Raw genomic sequence first — 20,966 nt, 5'->3', positions numbered from 1 at the left:
AAAACAAAACAAAAACCTGGTTGCATTTTGTTTCATGTCATTGTCTTTTATGTCACTATACACCTTAGTTTTATTGCTATAAAGCACATATTCACTCTCTTGAAAGTTCATCTAAATTTTGCTTTTTTTCCTGTAAAAACGACAGCTTGTGTCATTTTATGGATGTATATTTCCTTTCTTCCTGTAGCTGCTGTTAACTACCTTAAAATATGTTGAATTCAGCTAGTGAAAGGTTTGATAATCAGACATAGGTTAGTCATGTAAAGCTGCCCTTGCTTCTGGCTACTTGCTGATTTCTGAAATGGTCCTGTTGCACTGCAGATTATATTTATTTTGGTTATAATTCATGAATCATTATACACTAGTGAGACTGTCTTATCTTTTTTTTTTCCCTTTTTTAAAACTTCTTACAAATCATTTCTGCAGCAGGATGATGTGTGTATGTATATTTTATATTTTACATAGTTATTATTTATCTAGAAGTTTCCTATTAAACAATTCTTGGTTCATATTCATTGTTCATTTGCTGGACTGATTTCAGTTTTATCTATGTGTCCTTTCTTCACCCCCTCCCTCCTCCCTGCTCTGAAGAAAGGAATTATATGATATACTTCACTTATTTTTACTGTTCTTTGTAATTCTTGGACTACATTCTTGGACTAGCTTTGCAAGCTTGGAGACTGGTGCGGATAGTTAAATACTCTCCCTTTTTTTATGAACACATTCTAACAAGTACTTTAGTTGTTAGTGGAATTAAAAAAGAAATTATTGTAAAAGACATACTTTTTTGAACTTTCCTTTTCTTTCCTGTGTTGGTAGAAGTCCTGTAATAAAGAGTACAGTGGGTTAATTGTTCATGTACAAGTGAAAGAATTTCAAAAATCAGTGATTAATTAGGGAAATGTTCCCCATAACATTTGGATTTTGCTGTTCAATGTTTGTTTGCAACAGAGGATCTTTGCTGACCGGCAGATTTTACCTTCTAATAAAATTGGCAACCTCTCCAAAAATGTTGCAAAGACTTGGAACTTATTTTGTGCCCATTTATATTTTACTAAGTATACTACATTAGAGTTATTCTCTCATTCTGACTTTAATCAGTTTTTTAAATCAGTTGTTGGGTGTCTAGTACACATGAATGCCTCACCTTGGTTCCATATGAGAGGAACAGATAGAGAGGGAGAAAGAAAAAGTAGCAGGGATGCAGTATGTTTTATGTCTCTGGGGGGCGAGAGAGGGGAAAAGGAGACAAGTTTCAAAATTTTAAATAAATAGATGTAAATGAATGATGCCTTTCCATGTGACCAATTTTATTGCACAAAGGGATCTTTCTTCATTGCAAGTAGAGAGAAGAATGTGTTTGCCTGGGCAGTAGGTAGTTCAAGAACTTTGCATCAGTATATTTTTGTCCTTTTTAGTAAGTTGGATAAAACAAAACTATAATTATCAAATAAAGGAATCACGTATTGTGTGTAGTCTTTTGAGTAAGAACTCTTTACATTAGGCTCACCTCCTAGTTCACAGAAAGAGGAGAAAGGAGGAAAAAAAGGCACCACAAAGGAAGAAGGAGATAATATACTGTAGAATAGTTAGATAAGGAAAGGAAATAGTTATTTCTCTTTTAGGCTTTGAGTCTCATTCTAATAGCTTTCTACTTTTAGCTTACCCAGTGAAACGTACCTTACTATCTTTTCTGCTGGCTCTGCTGCAGAGGTTGTTAGCAGTCAATGCAGAAGGATAGTAACTCCTCAAAACTCTACAGCGATTCTTCTAGCAGTAATTTTAGCTCCACCAAGATAACATTAAAGTAGTAATTGCTTGAATTTGCAGCCTTTGTAATAAGCCATTATACATGGGTGAGAATACTTTCTAGATACTAAATAATCATCTTCTTTGTAAAGTGTGTTCTACATTAAGTACTTCAACCTGTTAATTTAAAATATATTTTGCTTTAAGACTTGTTCAAATTCTGAAAGTTTAGACAAAATGTATTTAACATTAGATACATGACTACATTTCACATAAAAGTAAATATATGTGAAAGTGGAATATTTGCATAGTTTATATATATATATTTGCCATTAGGATAATTTTTCCATTATTTACCTCACTGTTGAATTAGGAAGTCTTGGATCACTGTGATAGCTTCTGTGTGGATGGGATTATAAAATCAAGTAATCCAAAAAAATAGTATTCTTCCTGTGGAGGCAGCTGTTCGCCTTATAAGCTCAGCTTTATGATGGTACTCACTGCTGTTTGCAGTTGTGTTCCTATGAAATATGATGCAATTCTGATGAATAGGTGCAAGCAGCAGGATTGTGTCTGTGTATTTTCAGACTCAGACAAGTTATAAAACAACTGAACTACTGATATAAATGTCTCAATATTACACATTGTGCTTGCATCATTTTAGCTATGCTATTTCTGGGAAGATTATCATATCTGTGCTTTGGAAAGAAGAGGGTGTACATATGCTATGAGTTTGTGTATAAACAAAATGCGTTTTCAGTACATTAAGTTACTTTATTTAGTAGATATGTTACAAAATAATGTTTTATATTCCACATCCTTATTGCATTTTTATCACAAAGCATCATAAAAAAACCCTCTTCAAAATTCCTACTTTGCACAGATAGTTCTGTCCTTGAGAGGATGGGAGACAGCGATTACAGATGGCAGATGTTAACCATCTTGTTTAGTGCAATAGTTGAAACTTTAGGTGCAGTAGTGATAAAGACTATTAAAATTCCTCAATTGCATGATGTATGTTAGAATTTAGTTTAGAGTTCCCAATTAGGAAAAACTTGTGTCTTGAAAGTAAAACAGGTTTGGGGTTTTATTTTTCTCTATATTATTATTTTAGAGACATACTACTATGTATCTCCTTTGGTTGGTGCCTTTTTTTTGGCTCTGACTCCGATGGGGATTGTCATAGCTGCCAAACACCCAGCTACCAGAACTGTTCTCCATTCAGGATGGGAGCCTGTTATAACTGCCATGGTTATAAGCAGGTAAGTCTATTTGTCTTTCTTCGTCTTGGTAGTCGCCCTGTGTCTCTATATCTTTTATTTAACACCTGATTGTACTTAAAGGAAACGTTGAAGGAGCCTCTCGAACGTAGAGTGTGAATAAGCTGTAATCTTCCTGAAATTAGGAAGTTACAAAGTTAAGTCACAGGTGGGAAGGAGTTGGGGAGGCAGAACCAGCCTGTGGCAACGACTGAGCAGAAGTGTGCCCTATCAAATGAAGGAAATGGGGAGCTATTTATCTCCTGCAGTTTCCAGTCAAGATTGCACACAGATCTAAAAGGTTATTTAGTCAAACGAAAACCATGAATCTTAAAAGTGGAGTGATTGGCTGAAATTTTATGGTCTTTGTTATACAATAAGTCAATTTTGATATATAAATAACTATAGCAATGTTAGTCTGTAGCTGAGAAAGAAGTAATGGCAGGGGGAAGATGAATGATGAAGAAAATTGTGGCTTGAAGATGTTGTAAGATAGATTGCTAAAAAAGTTTTGAAATACTTATTAATGTAACTACTTGCTTTATTTCAAATATTGTACTTTTTTTTTTTTCAGTATTGGTGGCCTTATTCTGGACACAACTGTATCTGATCCTAACTTAGTTGGAATTGTTGTTTATACCCCAGTAATTAATGGTAAGACTCTGGCAGGATTATGTGCTACTATAAATTAATTGATATACCTTGGTTTGAGAAAAGTCTAATACAGTAAATATCTGTTATGCTAATTAGTATCTGGTATATTAATTTCAAGTGTTTGATGTCAACAGCTGTTTGTTTGAACACTTAAGAAGTGCTTCCTGATCAATGATGAAAACATGATAGACAATGTGAGAAGCAGGCGCCTAAAGCATGCGTTAAGGAACTGAAAGTGTAAATACTGAAGTAGTGTATTAAAATGTTAAATGATCAAATATTATATTGAAATGGTTTTTCAAAGGATTTTCTTATGAATATCCAAGGACAAATTTTCAAAAAAGTAATTTACTATTTACATGTAATGTAATGTAATGTACATAGCTATAAGAACTAATAGAAATGCTACGGGCAAGTAAATAGATTTCTCAGGAAAAACCTGTGTTGTCTTCCATGCTTGGTATGCACTTTCCAGGTGTGTAAGAATGTGTTTGTGAAAATTTGGTCCTTAAGTTAAGTGTTCTATCTTCTAACAATAACAACAAGGCAAATTTTATAAGAATAGTTAGTATCTTAGACTGATGCAGTTTGAAAATGGTTGGGGTTTTTTTTGTACCACAGGGTTGATACATATTTAGTTTGCAATAATTATAATCAGCATATCTGTTCCCACTGTAGAACAGCCTAGCTGTTCTTTTTCCCTTTTGTATTTCTGTTTGATTTCTTACATTATTTTGCACTTTTATGTGTTGTTGATTTTTAAACCATTTCTCCAGTTACCAGGATGATTCTGACATCTAATTTTTGGCTTACAAAGTGGTTTTCATTTAACTTGGCCTTTGTAAATTCCATATGGGTATGTTCTATTCTGATTTCTAAGCTATCAGTTAAATGAATTATGACCACTTGTTTTCCACCTTGTTAACAAAATATTAATATGGACACCGAGTTTTAGTTTTGAACCACATTGTTCTGATACAATTAACTTTCCAGAGGTTGCTAATGGAAACATAGCATTGGATAGCACCAAAACATTTTGATAAGCTTTACTACAGTTGAGAGTTAGTGTATCTATTGCTGCAACCCTTAGGCAAGCTGTCCAGTTAGAGGAGGAAATTGTATTGTTTTGACAGAAGTATGTTCTTGGCAAATTCATGTTAGCTCTTGTTTTACAGCTTTCATGTCTTCTAGATGCTTATAAATTGCCTTTTAAATAATTTCTTCTAATACTTATGTAGGAATACAAATTTCAGTGATATACAGATTCCCCAGATCATCCTTTTTGGCCCTTTTTAAAGATACATTTTCTGTTTTCCCTGTTACAGCCCTCTGGTATTCTATAACCTCCAAGATAATCAGTTTGAAAAAATGATCACTGATAATTCATGGATTGTTGATCTAGCTCTCTAAGGATGCACTAAATTTAACTTACCCTCAGGCCCTAATACATGCCATAGATACCACCACTATTATGAAGGCAGCAGACAAAAGGAACTGAGTGTTTCAATCTTCCGTAGAGCATGTTGCTTATTCTTCTTTCCCATTAAGATCCTGTATTTCCTTTCTTCTTATTTTTAATATGAAGCATTTCTATGTCGCCCCTTGTATTCCTCACTAACTGTAAATTACTTTTTGCACTTCAGCCTTTATGTTTTCTTGCCTGTCCCTTACCTGTACATTAATTTGAAATTGCAAGTACTTGCATCTACCTTTTGTGTGTTTCCATTTTGATTTCCAGATACCTCAAAAGCAGGGCAGACATGTTGATCTTAAACTTTTTTCTGCTTTACATCTGTAACATTTCTTATAATAGGCCTTTTTTGGTAATCCTCTGGATTTGCTTCCTGAGAGAAGAGGATTGTTTTTTCTTTTTAGGCAGGTGTACCCAAATCCACTTTTACAAGTGGTCCTGCTTTCCTAGATGACATCTTTTGATTATAAAAGCCAACAACCCTCTGGTGATTGTTTCTTACTGTTTCCCGTAGGCTTGTATTTCCGCTCCAATGCGGTACCAGAATACTTCTGGATTTTCCCTATAGACTCATTTATTCTAGACTTCCGACCTACAATGGATACAGGTCGCATGGATATACGCCTTTCTCAAGGCCTCATACTCCTTCCAGATGTTGCAATGATGATGGTCTTTTACCCTGTAGCAGTTATGGACTGCTCTTGTAAGTGGAAATACGCATCCTATTCAACGTCATTTTCTTTCACAGAAATTGGCTGTGAAACGTGTTTACGTGCCTGCGTGTTTACATTTTACCTTTTTAACATTTTTAGCTAATGATTGGACTTAAGAATTTTAATTGCTAAGAATGACCACTTACTATAAACATGCCTCTAGAGAAAAGGGTAAATGTACCACTTCTTTGTTTCTTTCATAAGTTTTTCAACAGAATTAAGGCAATATGCATACATTCCTTTGAGCTATCTTTAGAGAAAAAGAACTAGCCAAAAGCTATATGTAGCCCTGGATGATTAGCTGAAAAGTGAAAGAGATCCTTGAAGAATGAGGCAGGTGGAAGACAGGGGAAAGTTGGGGCTGTTGGAGCAGGCAGGGTGAGAAAGAGTCCTTCAAGAAGGCTGGGACAGCAAGAGGCATGCTTGTAGCTGTGGCCGTCCCACAGTGGTCCTCTGGTGATGATTCCTCTGGTGATTGTACCACCCGCATTCAAAATGTTGCTTTTTCATAAGAAGTTTTGCATTTCTAGACTGCTCTTGGCCTTTGCCATCTGCCCCCTGGAGAACTACACAATGCCTGAGAATATTATTTTCCATGCCACACTTCATTGTTCATCTGGATTTTTCATGCTTAGCTCCTTCTTTTTTTGTTACGCTTAAAGCAGTCTTTTCCCAGCTCTCAAAGTTTAAACTTCTTCAGTGGCTAGTAATGAACTGTCAGCGAGTTGTTTGTAGTCCTGTGTCCGTATTTTCAGGACCTTTGTTATTGTCCCAAACTTGAACTCTGCATTGTGAGAAACCTCATACCAAGCTCCATTTTGGAGCTCATGACAAGCTCACAACAAGCCTAATAGGCCAAGACTAGAGTCTTGCAACAGTACCCTAAGGTAAAGTTCGCCTAAGCCCTGGGAGATAATGCTTTTGCGGTGCCACTGGGCAACAACGGAAGCACAAAGGAATTCTGGTTTTCCCTCATCCACAAAAGAGCAGAGGAGAGCAATGTGTAAGTGTTGGATGTGCGTGTGCTAACCCCCTCAACCCTCAGAATTCTAAGGATGGAGGGATTTCTATTGGAAAATGTAGAGAAAATATGTTCTGTGTAAAGGATGCAGAGTGGCCCTGTTTTATGGTACGCCTCCTGGAAAAGGAAATCGTGGGTGATTTTTTGCGTTGCTGTTAGATTAGCCTCTCCTGGGTTTCATAATTCTACTGGCACCTTTTGATACTGCTCGTCAGTATAGTGTAGTAAACTGGAGTTTAGGAAATCTTTCAGTTAAAAAAGCACATCTGTTGACACTTTTTTGTGGACACAAAAGTTGCGCTAGACCACTTAACAGATGGCTTTTTAAATATTACTGTTGCAGAAAGCTTTCTCTGCCACTGCTTTTCTGGCCTTGGAATTCTTATTGTAAGTGTAAGTAGTGAAAGGAGCTGAAGGTTTCCCCTCACAACACTATTTAGATGCCTTTTCCTTTCACTTATCATAAAGTTTGTTGCTCTTATGACACCAAAACCCTGAAAGAAATGTGGTAACCTATTGGGATTGTGTCCCAATTTGAGGACAGTGTAAATTTGTCCAGGATTTGAAGCTGTCACTGTTTTTTTCAGTGCCGGTTGCTGTATCTCGAAATCCCGAACAGCATGCACTGTGAAGTGGTCAGGCGTTAGGGTTCCTGTGTGCACCATTAAGTAGCTTTCAACCTGGTCCTGTCTAGGTGACTTGCGTATTCTTAGATGTGAGACAAATTACTTTCATCACGTATGTTACAGTGTGGAGCCATAAATCTTTTGGTTTAAGAAATATCGGTCTGGAATTTGAGCAGCCCCAAAGGTTCCTACCCCTATTAACAATAACTGCAAATATTTGCCAAGAATATTAAAATAGTTCTTCAGCAGGCAGGCATTTATAGTCAGCTTTACTGCTGGTGGCCAGAAGTATTTCATGACTGCCTTTCCAATTTTCCCCTGTTAATCACATTTCTTGAGATGAATAATTATTTTTAATTCTGTGGTTGGTTGGGTTAAATTGTAACTCTGCTTTTTAAAAAAAAATAAATAATTTTGTGGTTTCAGCCACTGTGGAGCTTAAAAACTACTTGAGATTTAGATGTCTGTGTTTGATGTGCTGAAGTTCTGAATAAAATAACAAAGCCCAAGCGTGGCTGTGCTTCAGCCTAGATACTCAAGTTGATCTTTATGTTTTTTAATGGATGAGATGGTTAAAATTTGCAAATCCTCTTACAGCATCACAGCGTGTTGAATTTGGCTCAGGAAGTGCAATTTGCAAGTAACTGAATTCCTTTTGTGCAGAAAAAAGATAATGCCTTAAACAATTATATGCTTCTGAATATGCAGCAGAAATGAAGTAAGGTGCAGTTACCAGAGTGCAGTTACCAGATAGAGCCACTTTCCTCTCCATTTTTGTTGTATGCTTAGACAAAACATTGTGAGATATCTTCTAAGTATTTGCATTTCATGAGTTACTGTATAAGAACAAACATTTTGGTAGACCTTACCCAATCTTTATGCATTTTGTAGAATGGAAGATCTGCAAATTAATTCTGAAAACATCTGAAAATCAGAAATGCTTTGCAGGTTTTATGTAGAAAAATTTGTCTATGCAAATGGTTTGAAGCAATACTCTTTAAGAGTAACATAAAAGTGTTACAGTGTTTCTTACTCTTTGGCTGTACATATTGTAAGATTATTTGATATCTAGAGGGAATAAATGCAGATCAAGGAATATGAGAAACCCATATGAGAAATTCTAACACAAAATTTACTGAATGTCTATTGTCTGGGGGATGAAAGTTAAGCTTATATAGTGTATTCCTCAAACCTTACCTTTTTATCTATTGGTAGGACAAATTGAATGACAGACTTTCAGATTTTTCAGAGAGCTTTTGCTGGAAATTGTGTGCTTTGGAGAATATGGAAAGAAACCACTCCTCCTCAAAAAAGAAAATGCATTTTTTAATAACTTTTCATATCTTAATGTCTTATAGCATAGTTGTACTCTCAGCTTTCATACAACAGAGAAGTGCTTTGATTAGAAGATAACCACTGTCTCAGACAGTTGAGCATTTGAAAGTTGCCTCTGTAAATTACAAGGGAAACCATTAGTGTACCTGTATGGTAGTAGAGCAATTTGGCTGGGTAGCAAATTAGTTTTTCTGCATCCTGAATTGGAAAGAATGTGATAGTCTCAGAAGGCACCTATACTGTATGAAAACTTTATAATTCAGTCTTTATTTTCACATGAAAAAGAAGGAGGGGTTTGATTCTGGATATTTATTTTCAATGCATTATTGGGTTATAGTTTTTCTACTTGTTAGTTGCTAGCCTTTACAGGTAAATCTGTATATTCTATGCTATTAGAGATGTGTTCTTTCTTTTATATCTTACTTTTACATTTTTTACAAGATTTCAGTAATTATTACTTTTCATGTCAAAATTATATCTAGAATATTTTCACTTTTTGACAATTGGAACAATTTTTAATTAGGTATAAGAAAGAAATTATTTGTAAGGCAAACAAAACAGAAACTACTCCATTTTAAAATGTAAGAGTTTGCATATATAATATTGTCTCAAAGAATTCTCTTAAGAAACATCCCTAGAGGAAAAGCTAATAATTTCCAACTGTCTCCCCCCAAACATTTTTAAGTGTTAAAAGAAGTGCTACAAAGTGCAGAGGAAGATAGAAGAAATGTGGATGAAAAAACAACACAAAAAGTCCCTAGTTAAGCTAGGCTTCTATTCTAAGTATTTTACTTGCATAAAGCATGATTTTTTGAAGTTAGTGGTAGAGAGGTCAGGGCAAATATTGATCTTGAATTTTCTGAAAGATAATCCGATTATTCAAAAATATAGAGGTTTTGGTCACTATTGTAACTGAGATTCTTTTCCTTCCTTTTAATTTCATTTTTGTAATACAAATGACATCTAAGAGCAAGTTGTTGAACTCTAGAAAGACTAATTGGCACAGCTGACTGTTTTGAACTATGGATCATATGCAGGAGTGCACAAAAGTGAGAATGTTCTTGCCTTCCTTCTCTTGATAGATTTACAAGAAAAATGAAGTTGGGAATTGCATTGGTCTAATTCTTCCCTTATCTGGGTATTAATTAATTTTTGTCCCATTGCACAAGCTATATTGTAGATGCTTGGGAAAGCAACATGGTATTCTGTCGCTGGCTAATCTCGCTCCATAGAACTGGATTGCTAAAAATCTTTGATCTCAATAGATTGATATGCATGTGGTTAGCCATTCCTACATGATTATTTGTGTGCCACATCATACAACTGTTCTTTACAGTCTCATGAGCAGTTATGGAACTGGTCATTAAAACTGAGTGTGTAGGGTTTATCTTGTGGTCTCAGTGCTTTCACAGGAGGCAGTTTTCTGCAGGAACCTTTCTTCATTTATATATATTTAAGAAAAAGAAAAAAGTAAGCATGAGATGGTGACCTATGGGAAAGAAAGTGACCTTATAAAAAAGGTAGTTGAATACTGCTTTGGAAAATCGCTCTTACCTATCATACAGTTCTTCCCTGGTGCTAAACATGTACTTTAAACCAGATTTTTTATTAATTAATAATAATTTAATTCTTCTCTTTTTCTGGAATCCCTGATTAGAGATTCTGGATGTAACTCACAGAAATACTAAACATTTATTGGTACAAATGAAATAATTGAGAAGTCTGCTTTAAATACTAAAACATTTGGAAAAATAAAAAAACACCTTTAAATATTTTACATTGGATATCCAAAACTGAAAAATGCTCTTTCCAGAGAGTACAAAAATATCACTTCACAGGTATGTTTTAAAAATAAATGCATTAATGTTTGTAAAGCACTCAGATTTATAGTGACAAGCACCACTGAAAAGCAGAAAGGAAGCTAGAAAGTCTCTGTTCAGTCCAAGCTTTGAATAGTGCATATTAAGTAAGACTATCAGGTATTCATTATATGCTAGGGATAACACAAATTATCAAAGTGATGTTTAGTTAGGCAATACTTTGTGGCACTGAATTAGAGGCTGAGAGGAAGAATAGTAGTCATATTACTCTACTGCATCACAATTTATTCCAATTCTACCCATGGAGCATTTACAGATAGGTTAGAGGCCTGCATCTACTATGAATGTTGGCTTTGGAACACTTTGATTCTGGGTGCCTGGCCTGCAGATAAACTAAAACCCTGAGCAAGGGGCTCCCAACAGTGTCTGAAAGACAGGCAGCTGCCTTGGAAAATCACAGGAAGACAAGTACCTTCTCTGCTCTAGTTTCAAAATTTAGAGTCCCTTTCTAAGGTTACCTGGATACAGGTTTTCTTCGAAAGCAGTAAGTAAGTAGTGCTCACTCTGCTCATTTGAAACATAGCTGAAATAAAGTTGGAAGAGGTGGATTTATTTACTTTTTTATAAAAACACAGAATCATTTAGGTTGGAAGAGACATTTTGAGATGTAGTACAACCCCGTGCTTGAGCAGGGTCCACTAGACCAGGTTGTCCAGTACTGTGTCCAGTATGGTTTTGAATATCTCCACAGATGGAGACTCCACAAACTTTCTGGGCAACCTGTTCCAGTGCTTCACCACCCTCACTGCAAAAAAAAACGTGGGGTTTTCTATTCAGATGGAATACCTTGTGTATGAATTTTTTCTCATTGCCTCTGGTTCTGTCAGTGGGTACTACTGAGAAGATCCGGGGTCCCTTGTCTTCCTCTGTCCCCTCGGGTATTTATATACATTGATAAGATCTCCCTGAGCCTTCTCTTCTCCAGGCTGAACAGTCACAGCACTCAGCCTCTCCTCATATAAAAGATGCTACAGTCCCTGTGGTCCTGTGTTGGACTCACTCCAGTAAGTCCATTTCTTGTACTGGGAAGCTCAGAAATGGACATGGTACTCCAGATGTGGCCTCATCAGTGCAGAGTAGAGGAAGCATCACCTCTCTTGGCCTGCTGGTGATGCTTTTCCCAATGTAGCCCAGGATGGTGTCGGCTTTCTTTGCTGTGAAGATGGATTGCAGGGTCATGGTGAATTTGTCCTCCAGGACCCCTGGGTCCTTCTCTGCAGAGCTGCTTTCCAGATAGTTGGCTCCCAGCCTGTACTGGTGCATGGGGTTATTCCTACCCAGATGCAGGACTTTGAGTTTCCTCTTGTTGACCTCCATGAGATTCCTCTTGACCCAATTCTCCAGCCTATCCAATACCCTCTGAATCACAGTACAACCCTCTGGTTTATCAGCCACTCCTCCCAGTTTCCCTTGGAAAATGTTACCCTGTTTATCAAAATGTGCAGTGTAAGATCTGAGGAAAAAAGCAGCCCGATGTGTTACCCAGAACATTGGATAGTCTTAGGCTAGTCTGCATCAGCAACACCCATCCAGCTTCCCTTAACTTCTGTTTTTACCTACAGTGAGGGTTATGAGACACAGATTTGCTTTGAAATATTCTTTAAGATGCATTGATATAAAGTATTTCTAATGTGGTTTTCAGAATAACATGGTTACTTCTATTATTAGAAAAAAAGTCCTTTTTCCGGATAATGATTAACAGAATCATGCCCGCAGGCCTATTCGCAAATACACGATGTGGTTTTGGCTCTACATTGAATATGGTTTTCTGTGCTTGTTAGACAGAAAATAACTGTGATAACAATATTCGGAAGAAGTATTTATTCTTGCTTAGCCTTTAACTGGCTCGAGAAAATAATGAAGTTCTCAATTTTCTTTTAATGTTGTAAGTCAACTTGACATCCTTCACACTTTAGCAGACAATGTCTCTTCTGCTTATTGACAAAGTAGCACTCTCATATTGAAGTTAAACACATCTGCTGTTCTGAAAGGAATGCAGTAACAGTTTCAGGCTTTTACTTTTGAAAGAAATTCTTTTCCTCTGTGTTATAGTTCTCATGAGAATGAAAAGAAGCTAACAAAGTTAGCCTTTATTATAAAAGTATTTGCTATGATGACTGAAATACTGTTTTCCAGGAAAAAAATTCCTGACTTAAACATTGATGGAAACAGTCCTCATAAAATTCTGCAGAGAGTTTCATAATATGAGCAGCTACTGAGCACACAACCATTTTGTGCATTCAGAGGATGCTGAAAAGCTGTCAATTTTGTGTATTGACATCTTGTCAACCTACGCAATTTTATCTGTTTTCTGCTTCTTGCAGAGACCTGATTAATCTAATACTGCTGAGATAACTTTGCATGCACAGTAACTGCTGTTATAAAACAAACTGAATATCGCTGTACATATTGAAGTGAGTTATTCAATGCAAGCACAGCTTTATACAAGTCATTCTACGACCAGAAGAACAACGAAACCTGATTCCATGCTGATTTGCATCAGAGTTTTTAGAGCACCAGGTAGCCCTTTTCAACCCCCAAGGTTCCCTATGGCCTTGTGTCTCTGCAATACCCACTGCTCACGACGTTCTCTCCGTTGTCCCTCTGCTTTCCACAACATCATCGTTTCTCTTCTGTGTCACTGAACTACTGGATGAGCAAGAGGCATCATGCCTCACTCCAAGCTAGGTGCTGACTGGGCAGGTGGCACGCTTATACTGTTAGCTATGCAGCTCATATTACTGTCTTTGTCTCACTGAGGGCACGGGTTTGAATCTTTCTCTTTATTTACCTGCCCAATGCTTCCTTTTTGATAGCTTGTTTAACCATACTTGGAGATAGTTAGTAGTAGTATCTATAGGAATCCTTCCGTCAGACATGGTTGAAATTGGCCCAAATGTTCAAAAATTGTTAGAAGGAAGAATTGGCAGGTGGGTGGACAGAGCGAAAAGACAGTGTGACTGCTGCTGCCCATCACCGTACATTGTCGGCTGGTTGAGACTGAGCAGGATATATGGATTCTAGAAGCTTTTTACGCTTCAATGCACCTGCCTGTCTTCTGTGAGTTTAAAAATATCCACATTCCACTGATAGTAGATTATTGAGACCAAGAACAAATGAAATTTAAAATAATGGTTTTTAACATATGAATATTGCGTTTCCAGTTAGCTAAAATAGATTGCATATGTTCAACTTAGCTGTAGTTAAAATAGAAAAGAGAGTGTTGCACCTCTTGAAATCACACTCCACACTGGCTGTTTTGGTTAGTGTGTCAGCTTCCTTTGCAGAGCAGATATTGCCTCCTTTTTACCAGCGTCCCATGTCTGTGCACTTTGTTTTAGAATCACTATTACTATTTTCCCTTCATTTTTCTTGGTATCTACAGGAACAATAGGGCTTGGGACATACTTTCTCTAAACAATGGTTATAAAAGTAAAAAGATTTTTGATTAATAGCTACCCATCAAAGGATTGACAACCAATCTCATACCTTCTTTTATGTCTCTGTTGTCCAGACAGTCTTTTTATTGCTATTTAAAATGGGCAAATTTCGATTGTCCTTAATTCATTTCTCTCACAGTTTCCTTTGTTATTTATAAGGGAAAGTTTTTTTAAAGAGGTCCAGATATTTTATCTTATTTCTGATTGTCTGAATTTGTTGAAGCAGATAATTATCAGTCACAAGAGGAAATTGCATACATCCTAGGAAATACTTGAAATCTGTGGTTTTGTGCCAACATGGTTTGTGGTTGCATTGCTACAAACCTCAAAGCGTACCTTGAAAAAAAGCCCTATTTATTTCTGTCTTTTATTCCTTCTCATAGTGCTATAATAAATGGGGATAGTGGGAACAGTTTATGAATTTTTTCTTTTAATATTGTTTTGAATATATCAGTCATATCAGTTGTCAGCCTGCTTGTAATTACCCAGATTGCTTTTATCCTCTCTTTTTAAAGCAGAAACTATTTCATATTTTCTAGTCATATGGCACCATCCCCAGCTTTGTAGCTTTATTAAGAAGCTGTTTTACATAACAGGTTTTTCGTAATTCAGTCACAGAAATTATCTGATCCCCATCCAAATGTAGTCCATTGATCCTTAATTGTATCTCTGCTTCCCTTTCCATACCTTACTCTCATTAGTCAGAAGTCTCAAATTTACTGTTCTCAGTCAAAAGACAGACTTTGGATCTTACTTATATTTTTAAAAATCTGTTTAAACCCCTTTTGTAGTTTATGTAAATCCCTTATTTTACTTCTCTTTCTGTACTTTGAAAAAAGCTACTGCTATTTTAACTTTCTTTGCAAAGACTGACTCAACCTTTTGGTAGTTCATATTTTTTCCCTATATCTTCTGACTGGGAAAACGTAGGTAAATTTGATGAACAGGCCTTTCTGCCAAAACTATCATTTTTTCTAATACCTCATTTCCTGATTTGTATTTGAAGATTTTTGCTTAAAAGTCCTACTTCCTTGTTAGCTTCTGCCATTAATTGTCTTTCAGCAGTGGTGAGGCAGGAAATCTTCTTTGAGTTCTCAGTATTAGGTCTTTGTCTTAGCCACTCCTTACTCGCCAAAAGAATTTTGCAAATAAAATCATAGGATCATAGAATGGTTTAGGTTGGAAGGGACCTTAAAGATCATCTAGTTCCAACCCTCCTGCTATAGGCAGGGACACCTTCCACTGGACCAGGTTACTCAAAGCCCCATCCAACCTGGCCTTGAACACTTCCAGGGATGGGGAATCCACAACTTCCCTGGGCAACATGTTCCAATGCCTCACCACCTCAGAGTGAAAAATTTCTTCCTAGTATCTGTTCTACCCTCTTCCAGTTTGAAGCCATTCCCCCTCATCCTATCACTACATGCCCTTGTAAAATGTACCTCTCCAGCTTTCTTGTAAGTGCCCTTCAGATGCTGGAAGGCATCTGAATTCTTTTGATGCAGTCCAGGATACGGTTGGCCTTCTGGGCTGCAAGCACACATAGAGTCTTATGGTGACCACAGATATTTGTTCTGCAACCAAACAAAAGCCTAAGCATCAGATAAACAAATCAGTTCAACTACAATAAACAAGGACTTTCTCCTTCCTAAGTGGGGACAAGATCTGCATTACTCCTGCCTAATCATGTTTTCTCAGAGCAGCCAATTGCTATGTAAAGCATCTGGGGAAAAAAACCCACAAAAGTGTATGCTTGATATGCAAGTAGACAACTCTAGAGTAAAATAACAATAGGAAAATTTTATGCTAGTGCCATTGCATTCTATAATGTAGGTATAACAAGCTGGTTTAGTTTTCTATTCATTGAAGTACAAATTCATAGAACATAGAACAGCCTAGGTTGGAAGAGACCTCGAAAGATCATCTGGTCCAACCTTTTGTGGGAAAGGGAGCTTAGATGAGGTTATCTGGCACCCTGTCCAGTAACGTCTTGAAAACCTCCAGTGAAGGGGATTCCATCACGTCCCTAGGGTGCTTGTTCCAGTGAATGAACTGGAAATTCTCGTCTGACTAATCTGATAGCATTCTATGATGAAGTGACTAGATGGGTGGATGAGGGGAGGGCAGTGGATGTTGTCTACCTTGACTTTGGCAAGGCTTTCGACACTGTCTCCCACATCATCCTCACAGGCAAGCTTAGGAAGTGTGGGTTAAATGAATGGACAGTGAGGTGGATTGAGAACTGGCTTACAGATAGAGCTCAGAGGGTTGTGGTTAGTGGTGCAGAGTCTAGTTGGAGGTCAGTAACAAGTGGTGTCCCTCAGGGGTCAGTACTGGGCCCAGTCCTGTTCAACATATTCATTGATGATCTGGATGAAGGGATAGAGTGTACCATCAGCAAGTTTGCTGATGACACAAAACTGGGAGGAGTGGCTGACACGCCAGAAGGCTGTGCTGCTTTACAGTGAGACCTGGACAGGCTGGAGGGTTGGGCAGAGAGAAACCTTATGAAATTCAACAAGGGTAAGCGTAGGGTACTGCATCTGGGGAGGAATAACCCCATGCATCAGTACAGGTTGGGGGCTGACCTCCTGGAGAGCAGCTCTGTGGAGAGGGACCTGGGAGTCCTGGTGGACAACAGGATGACCATGAGCCAGCAATGTGCCCGGGCGGCCAAGAAGGCGAATGGCATCCTGGGGTGCATCAAGAAGAGTGTGGCCAGCAGGTCGAGGGAGGTCATCCTCCCCCGCTACTCTGCCCTGGTGAGGCCGCATCTGGAGTACTGCATCCAGTTCTGGGCTCCCCAGTTCAAGAAAGACAGGGAACTGCTGGAGAGGGTCCAGCAAAGGGCAACGAAGATGATTAGGGGATTGGAACATCTCTCCTATGGAGAAAGGCTTAGGGACTTGGGTCTCTTTAGTCTAGAGAAAAGAAGATTGAGGGGGGATCTTATTAATACATACAAAGGGGTAATGGGCACAAACTTGAACATAGGAAGTTCCATCTTAACATGAGAAGGAACTTCTTTACTTTGAGGGTAGTGGAGCACTGGAACAGGCTGCCCAAAGAGGTGGTGGAGTCTCCCACTCTGGAGACATTCAAAGCCCGCCTGGACACCATCCTACGCAACCTGTTGTAGGTGACCCTGCTCTGGCGGGGGGGTTGGACTAGATGATCTCCAGAGGTTCCTTCCAACCCTAACCATTCTGTAATTCTGTGATTCTGTAAAAAATTTCTTTCTTATATTGAAACCTCTTCCAGTGCAACTTGTACTCATTGCCCCTTGTCCTCTCCGTCTGGCTCCTTGTGAAAAGAGATTCTCTGTCCTCTTTGTATCTGCCCTTTAAGTACTGGAAAACTGTGATGAGGTCTTCCCTGAGCCTTCTCTTCTCCAGGGAGAAAAGACCTAGCTCCTTCAGTCTTTCCTTATAGGGCAGATTCTCCAGCTCTTAGGTCATCTTCGTGGCCCTCCTTTCGACCTTCTGCAGTCTGTCCACATCTTTCTTGAATTGCTGGGACCAGAATCGGACACAGTACTCCAAGTGCAGCCTGACAAGCGCTGAGTAGAGTGGGATGATCATGTCTCTGTGTCTGCAAGTAGAGATGGATGCAGTCCAGGATCCGTTTTGCAGCATACTGCTGATCCATGTTCATCTCATCTACCAGGACCCCCAGGTCCCTTTCAGCGAGGCTGCTCCCTAGGCACACAGATCCTAGCCTGTACTGGGCTTTTTGGTTATGTTGTCTCAGGTGCAGGACTTTGCATTTGTCTTTGTTAAACTTCATAGTGTTCTTGCTAGCCCACTCTTCCACCCTGTCCAGGTCTGTCCGTAAGATGGCTCTCCCTTCTGACGTGTCCACTTCACTGCCCAGTTTGGTGTCATCAGCAAACTCAGTAAGGGTGGTTTCAATCCCATCATTCAGGTTATTTTTGAAGATGTTGAACAGTGCGGGGCCCAGTATCAATCCCTGGGGGATCCCACTTGTGACAGGTGGCCAGCCTGAGTAAAAACCATGGGTCACTACCCTCTGAGTGCAACCTGTTAGCCCGTTTCCTACTCATTTCAGAAACTACCCATCCAGTCTGTGACCTACCAGTTTGTTTAGGAGGAAGCTGTGGTAAACTGTCAAATGCTTTGCTGAAGATGGGTGTGACATTTGCCCTCTTCCAGTCATCAGGGATACACCCTGATCTCCATGACTTTTCAAAGATTATAGACAGTGGCTTTGTAACAATGCCAGCCACTTCTCTTTGCACTATAGGGTGGTTTGTTTCATAGAAATTGTTTCACAGAAATCTTTTTTCCAATGGGAAGTATATCAACAGTTGTCACGGAGAGACGGGTAGAATCTCCATCACTACCATTCTCTTAAAAATCAGTTATTCAGACACGTCTTGTCCTTTCAAACTGAATTATGAATGGTAGAAGATTATAGTTAATCCTGCTCTGTGGCAAAGGGGAATGGATAGATTAGCTCTTGAAGTCTTTTCCCAGCCCTGTGACTCTGTGTGTGAAATCTGCATGTATGCTTGTGGTAGTGAGTGCATCTGCTTTGTGTTATTTATACTTGCCAGCAATACTGACCTAGTAGGGCAATCCAGCAGTGGCACAACTATGTAGTACCTCTGTTGTTCCAAGAGGGATTTCCAAAGAAGAGGAAGCAATAAAAGGGAGCTTCACCTATGAGACAGCAGCAGACTGAATCTTTTGGAGGAATCTTTTGCACTTATCCTGAATTAAAACTGATTTCCAAATATTCAGATTTCCAATATGGATATTCCAAATATCCAGTGACACACCAAATTGTAGCTCAATTCTTTTGACTTATTTTAGTGCTTGGTGTTAGCCTGCCTATAACTAATATACATTCTAATAATGTTTCTCTTTTTTACTTTTGTATGTAGGAGACTGTGGTAAATATAGAGGAAGCTGGTGAATTTGCAAAAATATTGCCTACTAGAGGAAAACAATATTTGAAAATTTACCACTTATTCTTTTTGTATTTCAGGTATTGGTGGCAATCTTGTAGCTATTCAAGCTAGCAGAATTTCTACCTACCTCCATTTACATAGCATTCCTGGAGAACTGCCAGAAGAAGCCAAGGGTTGCTATTATCCATGCAGAACTTATTATGGTACAGGTATGTATTAGTCAGTTAATTGTTAAAACTATTGTCTCGTGTCTCCTCTTTTCCCCCCTGGGTGGTTTCCTTTGCCTGCAGCTGTTTGCCTGTGAGAATCACAAGGAAACCCCTGCAGGAGGCAATGCATGGAGAGGAACGCAGGGAAAGGTGTAACCCTGTCAAGGGTCACAGATAGGGACTGATGAGGCAGGACTCTATGATACCCACTCAGAAGGATTTCAACCTTCATCTTTCCTGAGCTTGTTTACCTACTCCTAACCTTTCCCATTTAACTCCAGAAGTTCAAACCAATTTCCTCTTACTTTAAATCTAACATTATTACTAAGCCAAGTCCCTGCTTTCCATTTCCCATTTGCCATTTTCTTTCTAGGTTTTTGCTTCACAGTTTATTCTTCCCCTGTATTGCCTCTTTCCCAATAATGTAGTAACTGTGATGAAATGCGATGTGTCAACAGCATGTATTACACTTTCCTATTTATGAAATGAATTGGAACAGATGAGAAAATGAGAAATATGGGATTACTTTTTAGAAATATAGGGTACTTTTAAGGATGTCTTGAATATGGTGTCCAAAACATCCTCTTTCCTAGGAAGGCGTTAGCAGGTTACTGCAGCTTCAAAAAAGCAGATAGTATTACATGAGCAGAGAATGAAAGCAGATAGGTTGCACCTTCTTCTGGAAGGGCCTTGCTTAAATTTTCGGGCAGACACTAAAAGTAGCTTTTTTCCCCCATGTGAAAATCCTCAAGGAGTCTTTTAGCAGAAAATAATACTTGCTGTTCCACAATAGTCAATCCTGTGGAATTCCAAAACTGCTTTTCATATTAAAATTAATAAAAAGCTGATGTAGTAATTGAAGAGCTCAACTGAATTTTGGATTTTTTTTTTTTTTTTTATTGTAGGAGTAAATAACAAATCAGCCCAAGTTCTGCTTCTTTTGGTGATTCCTGGACACCTGATTTTCTTGTACACTATCCACTTAATGAAAAGCGGCCACACTTCCTTAACTCCTATCTTTATAGCAGTATATTTGTTTGCAGCTCTGCTACAGGTAAGAACAAATACAACTTGAAAATGCTTGTATAAAATTAAGTTCTTGAAGAAAATAATGTTTTATCTGGTTTCTGAAATCTCATGAATAATACAAGAAGGTATGTGTTAATACAGGCTTTCAGTGCAGTTTTGAAGCACCTAATTATCTCTACATGTATATAGCTTACACAGGTGTATCTATATTGTGAATGCTTCTCTGAAGACACTTGACTGTGTTATTTCCCAGTCATGCATCTTATGCTTTCTCTTTCACGTGCTTCTTTGAACCATTGCATCTAAAGTCCCCATCATTTTAATCATCTAGAGGGGAAATGGAGACAAGGAAAATTAATACATCAAGGAAAATTCTCAAAGAAATCTCCTAAAGAGGTTCACATTACTATTAATTAACATTGTCAAATATGCAGTAGATGAGAATGTTATGGCTTACTTGGGGCATTCTTAATATTTCTTAAAGTCAAAATTAGTCTGACAACAATCACTGTACAAGAAATTGTAATTGCATTAATTGTTAAACATTGTTACATTATTTTGGCTGGTTTTACCTAGTGGCCTGTTCACACCCAACAAGGGCAGTTCTTGAAAGATGCCTTTTGAAATAGCAATGTCTTAAGATGAAA

At 38.1% G+C, this 20,966-nt stretch overlaps 1 protein-coding gene across 1 annotated transcript in view; it reads left to right on the top strand.

Annotated features, from left to right (window-relative positions):
• Positions 1-20,966, top strand: part of SLC41A2 (solute carrier family 41 (magnesium transporter), member 2) — a 50,217-nt gene that overhangs the window by 18,478 nt on the left and 10,773 nt on the right. Inside the window, exons 6-9 of the mRNA XM_009887425.1 lie at positions 2,864-3,011; positions 3,583-3,662; positions 19,159-19,290; positions 20,196-20,344. Coding sequence (XP_009885727.1) covers positions 2,864-3,011; positions 3,583-3,662; positions 19,159-19,290; positions 20,196-20,344 — 509 coding nt within the window. The remainder of the gene's footprint in view (positions 1-2,863; positions 3,012-3,582; positions 3,663-19,158; positions 19,291-20,195; positions 20,345-20,966) is intronic.

Source organism: Charadrius vociferus, unplaced genomic scaffold, assembly GCF_000708025.1.
Source record: "Charadrius vociferus isolate BGI_N301 unplaced genomic scaffold, ASM70802v2 scaffold196, whole genome shotgun sequence".
Taxonomy (NCBI): domain Eukaryota; kingdom Metazoa; phylum Chordata; class Aves; order Charadriiformes; family Charadriidae; genus Charadrius; species Charadrius vociferus.
Note: the sequence above shows the minus strand (reverse complement) of the source record. Positions and strands in the feature narration are given on the sequence as shown.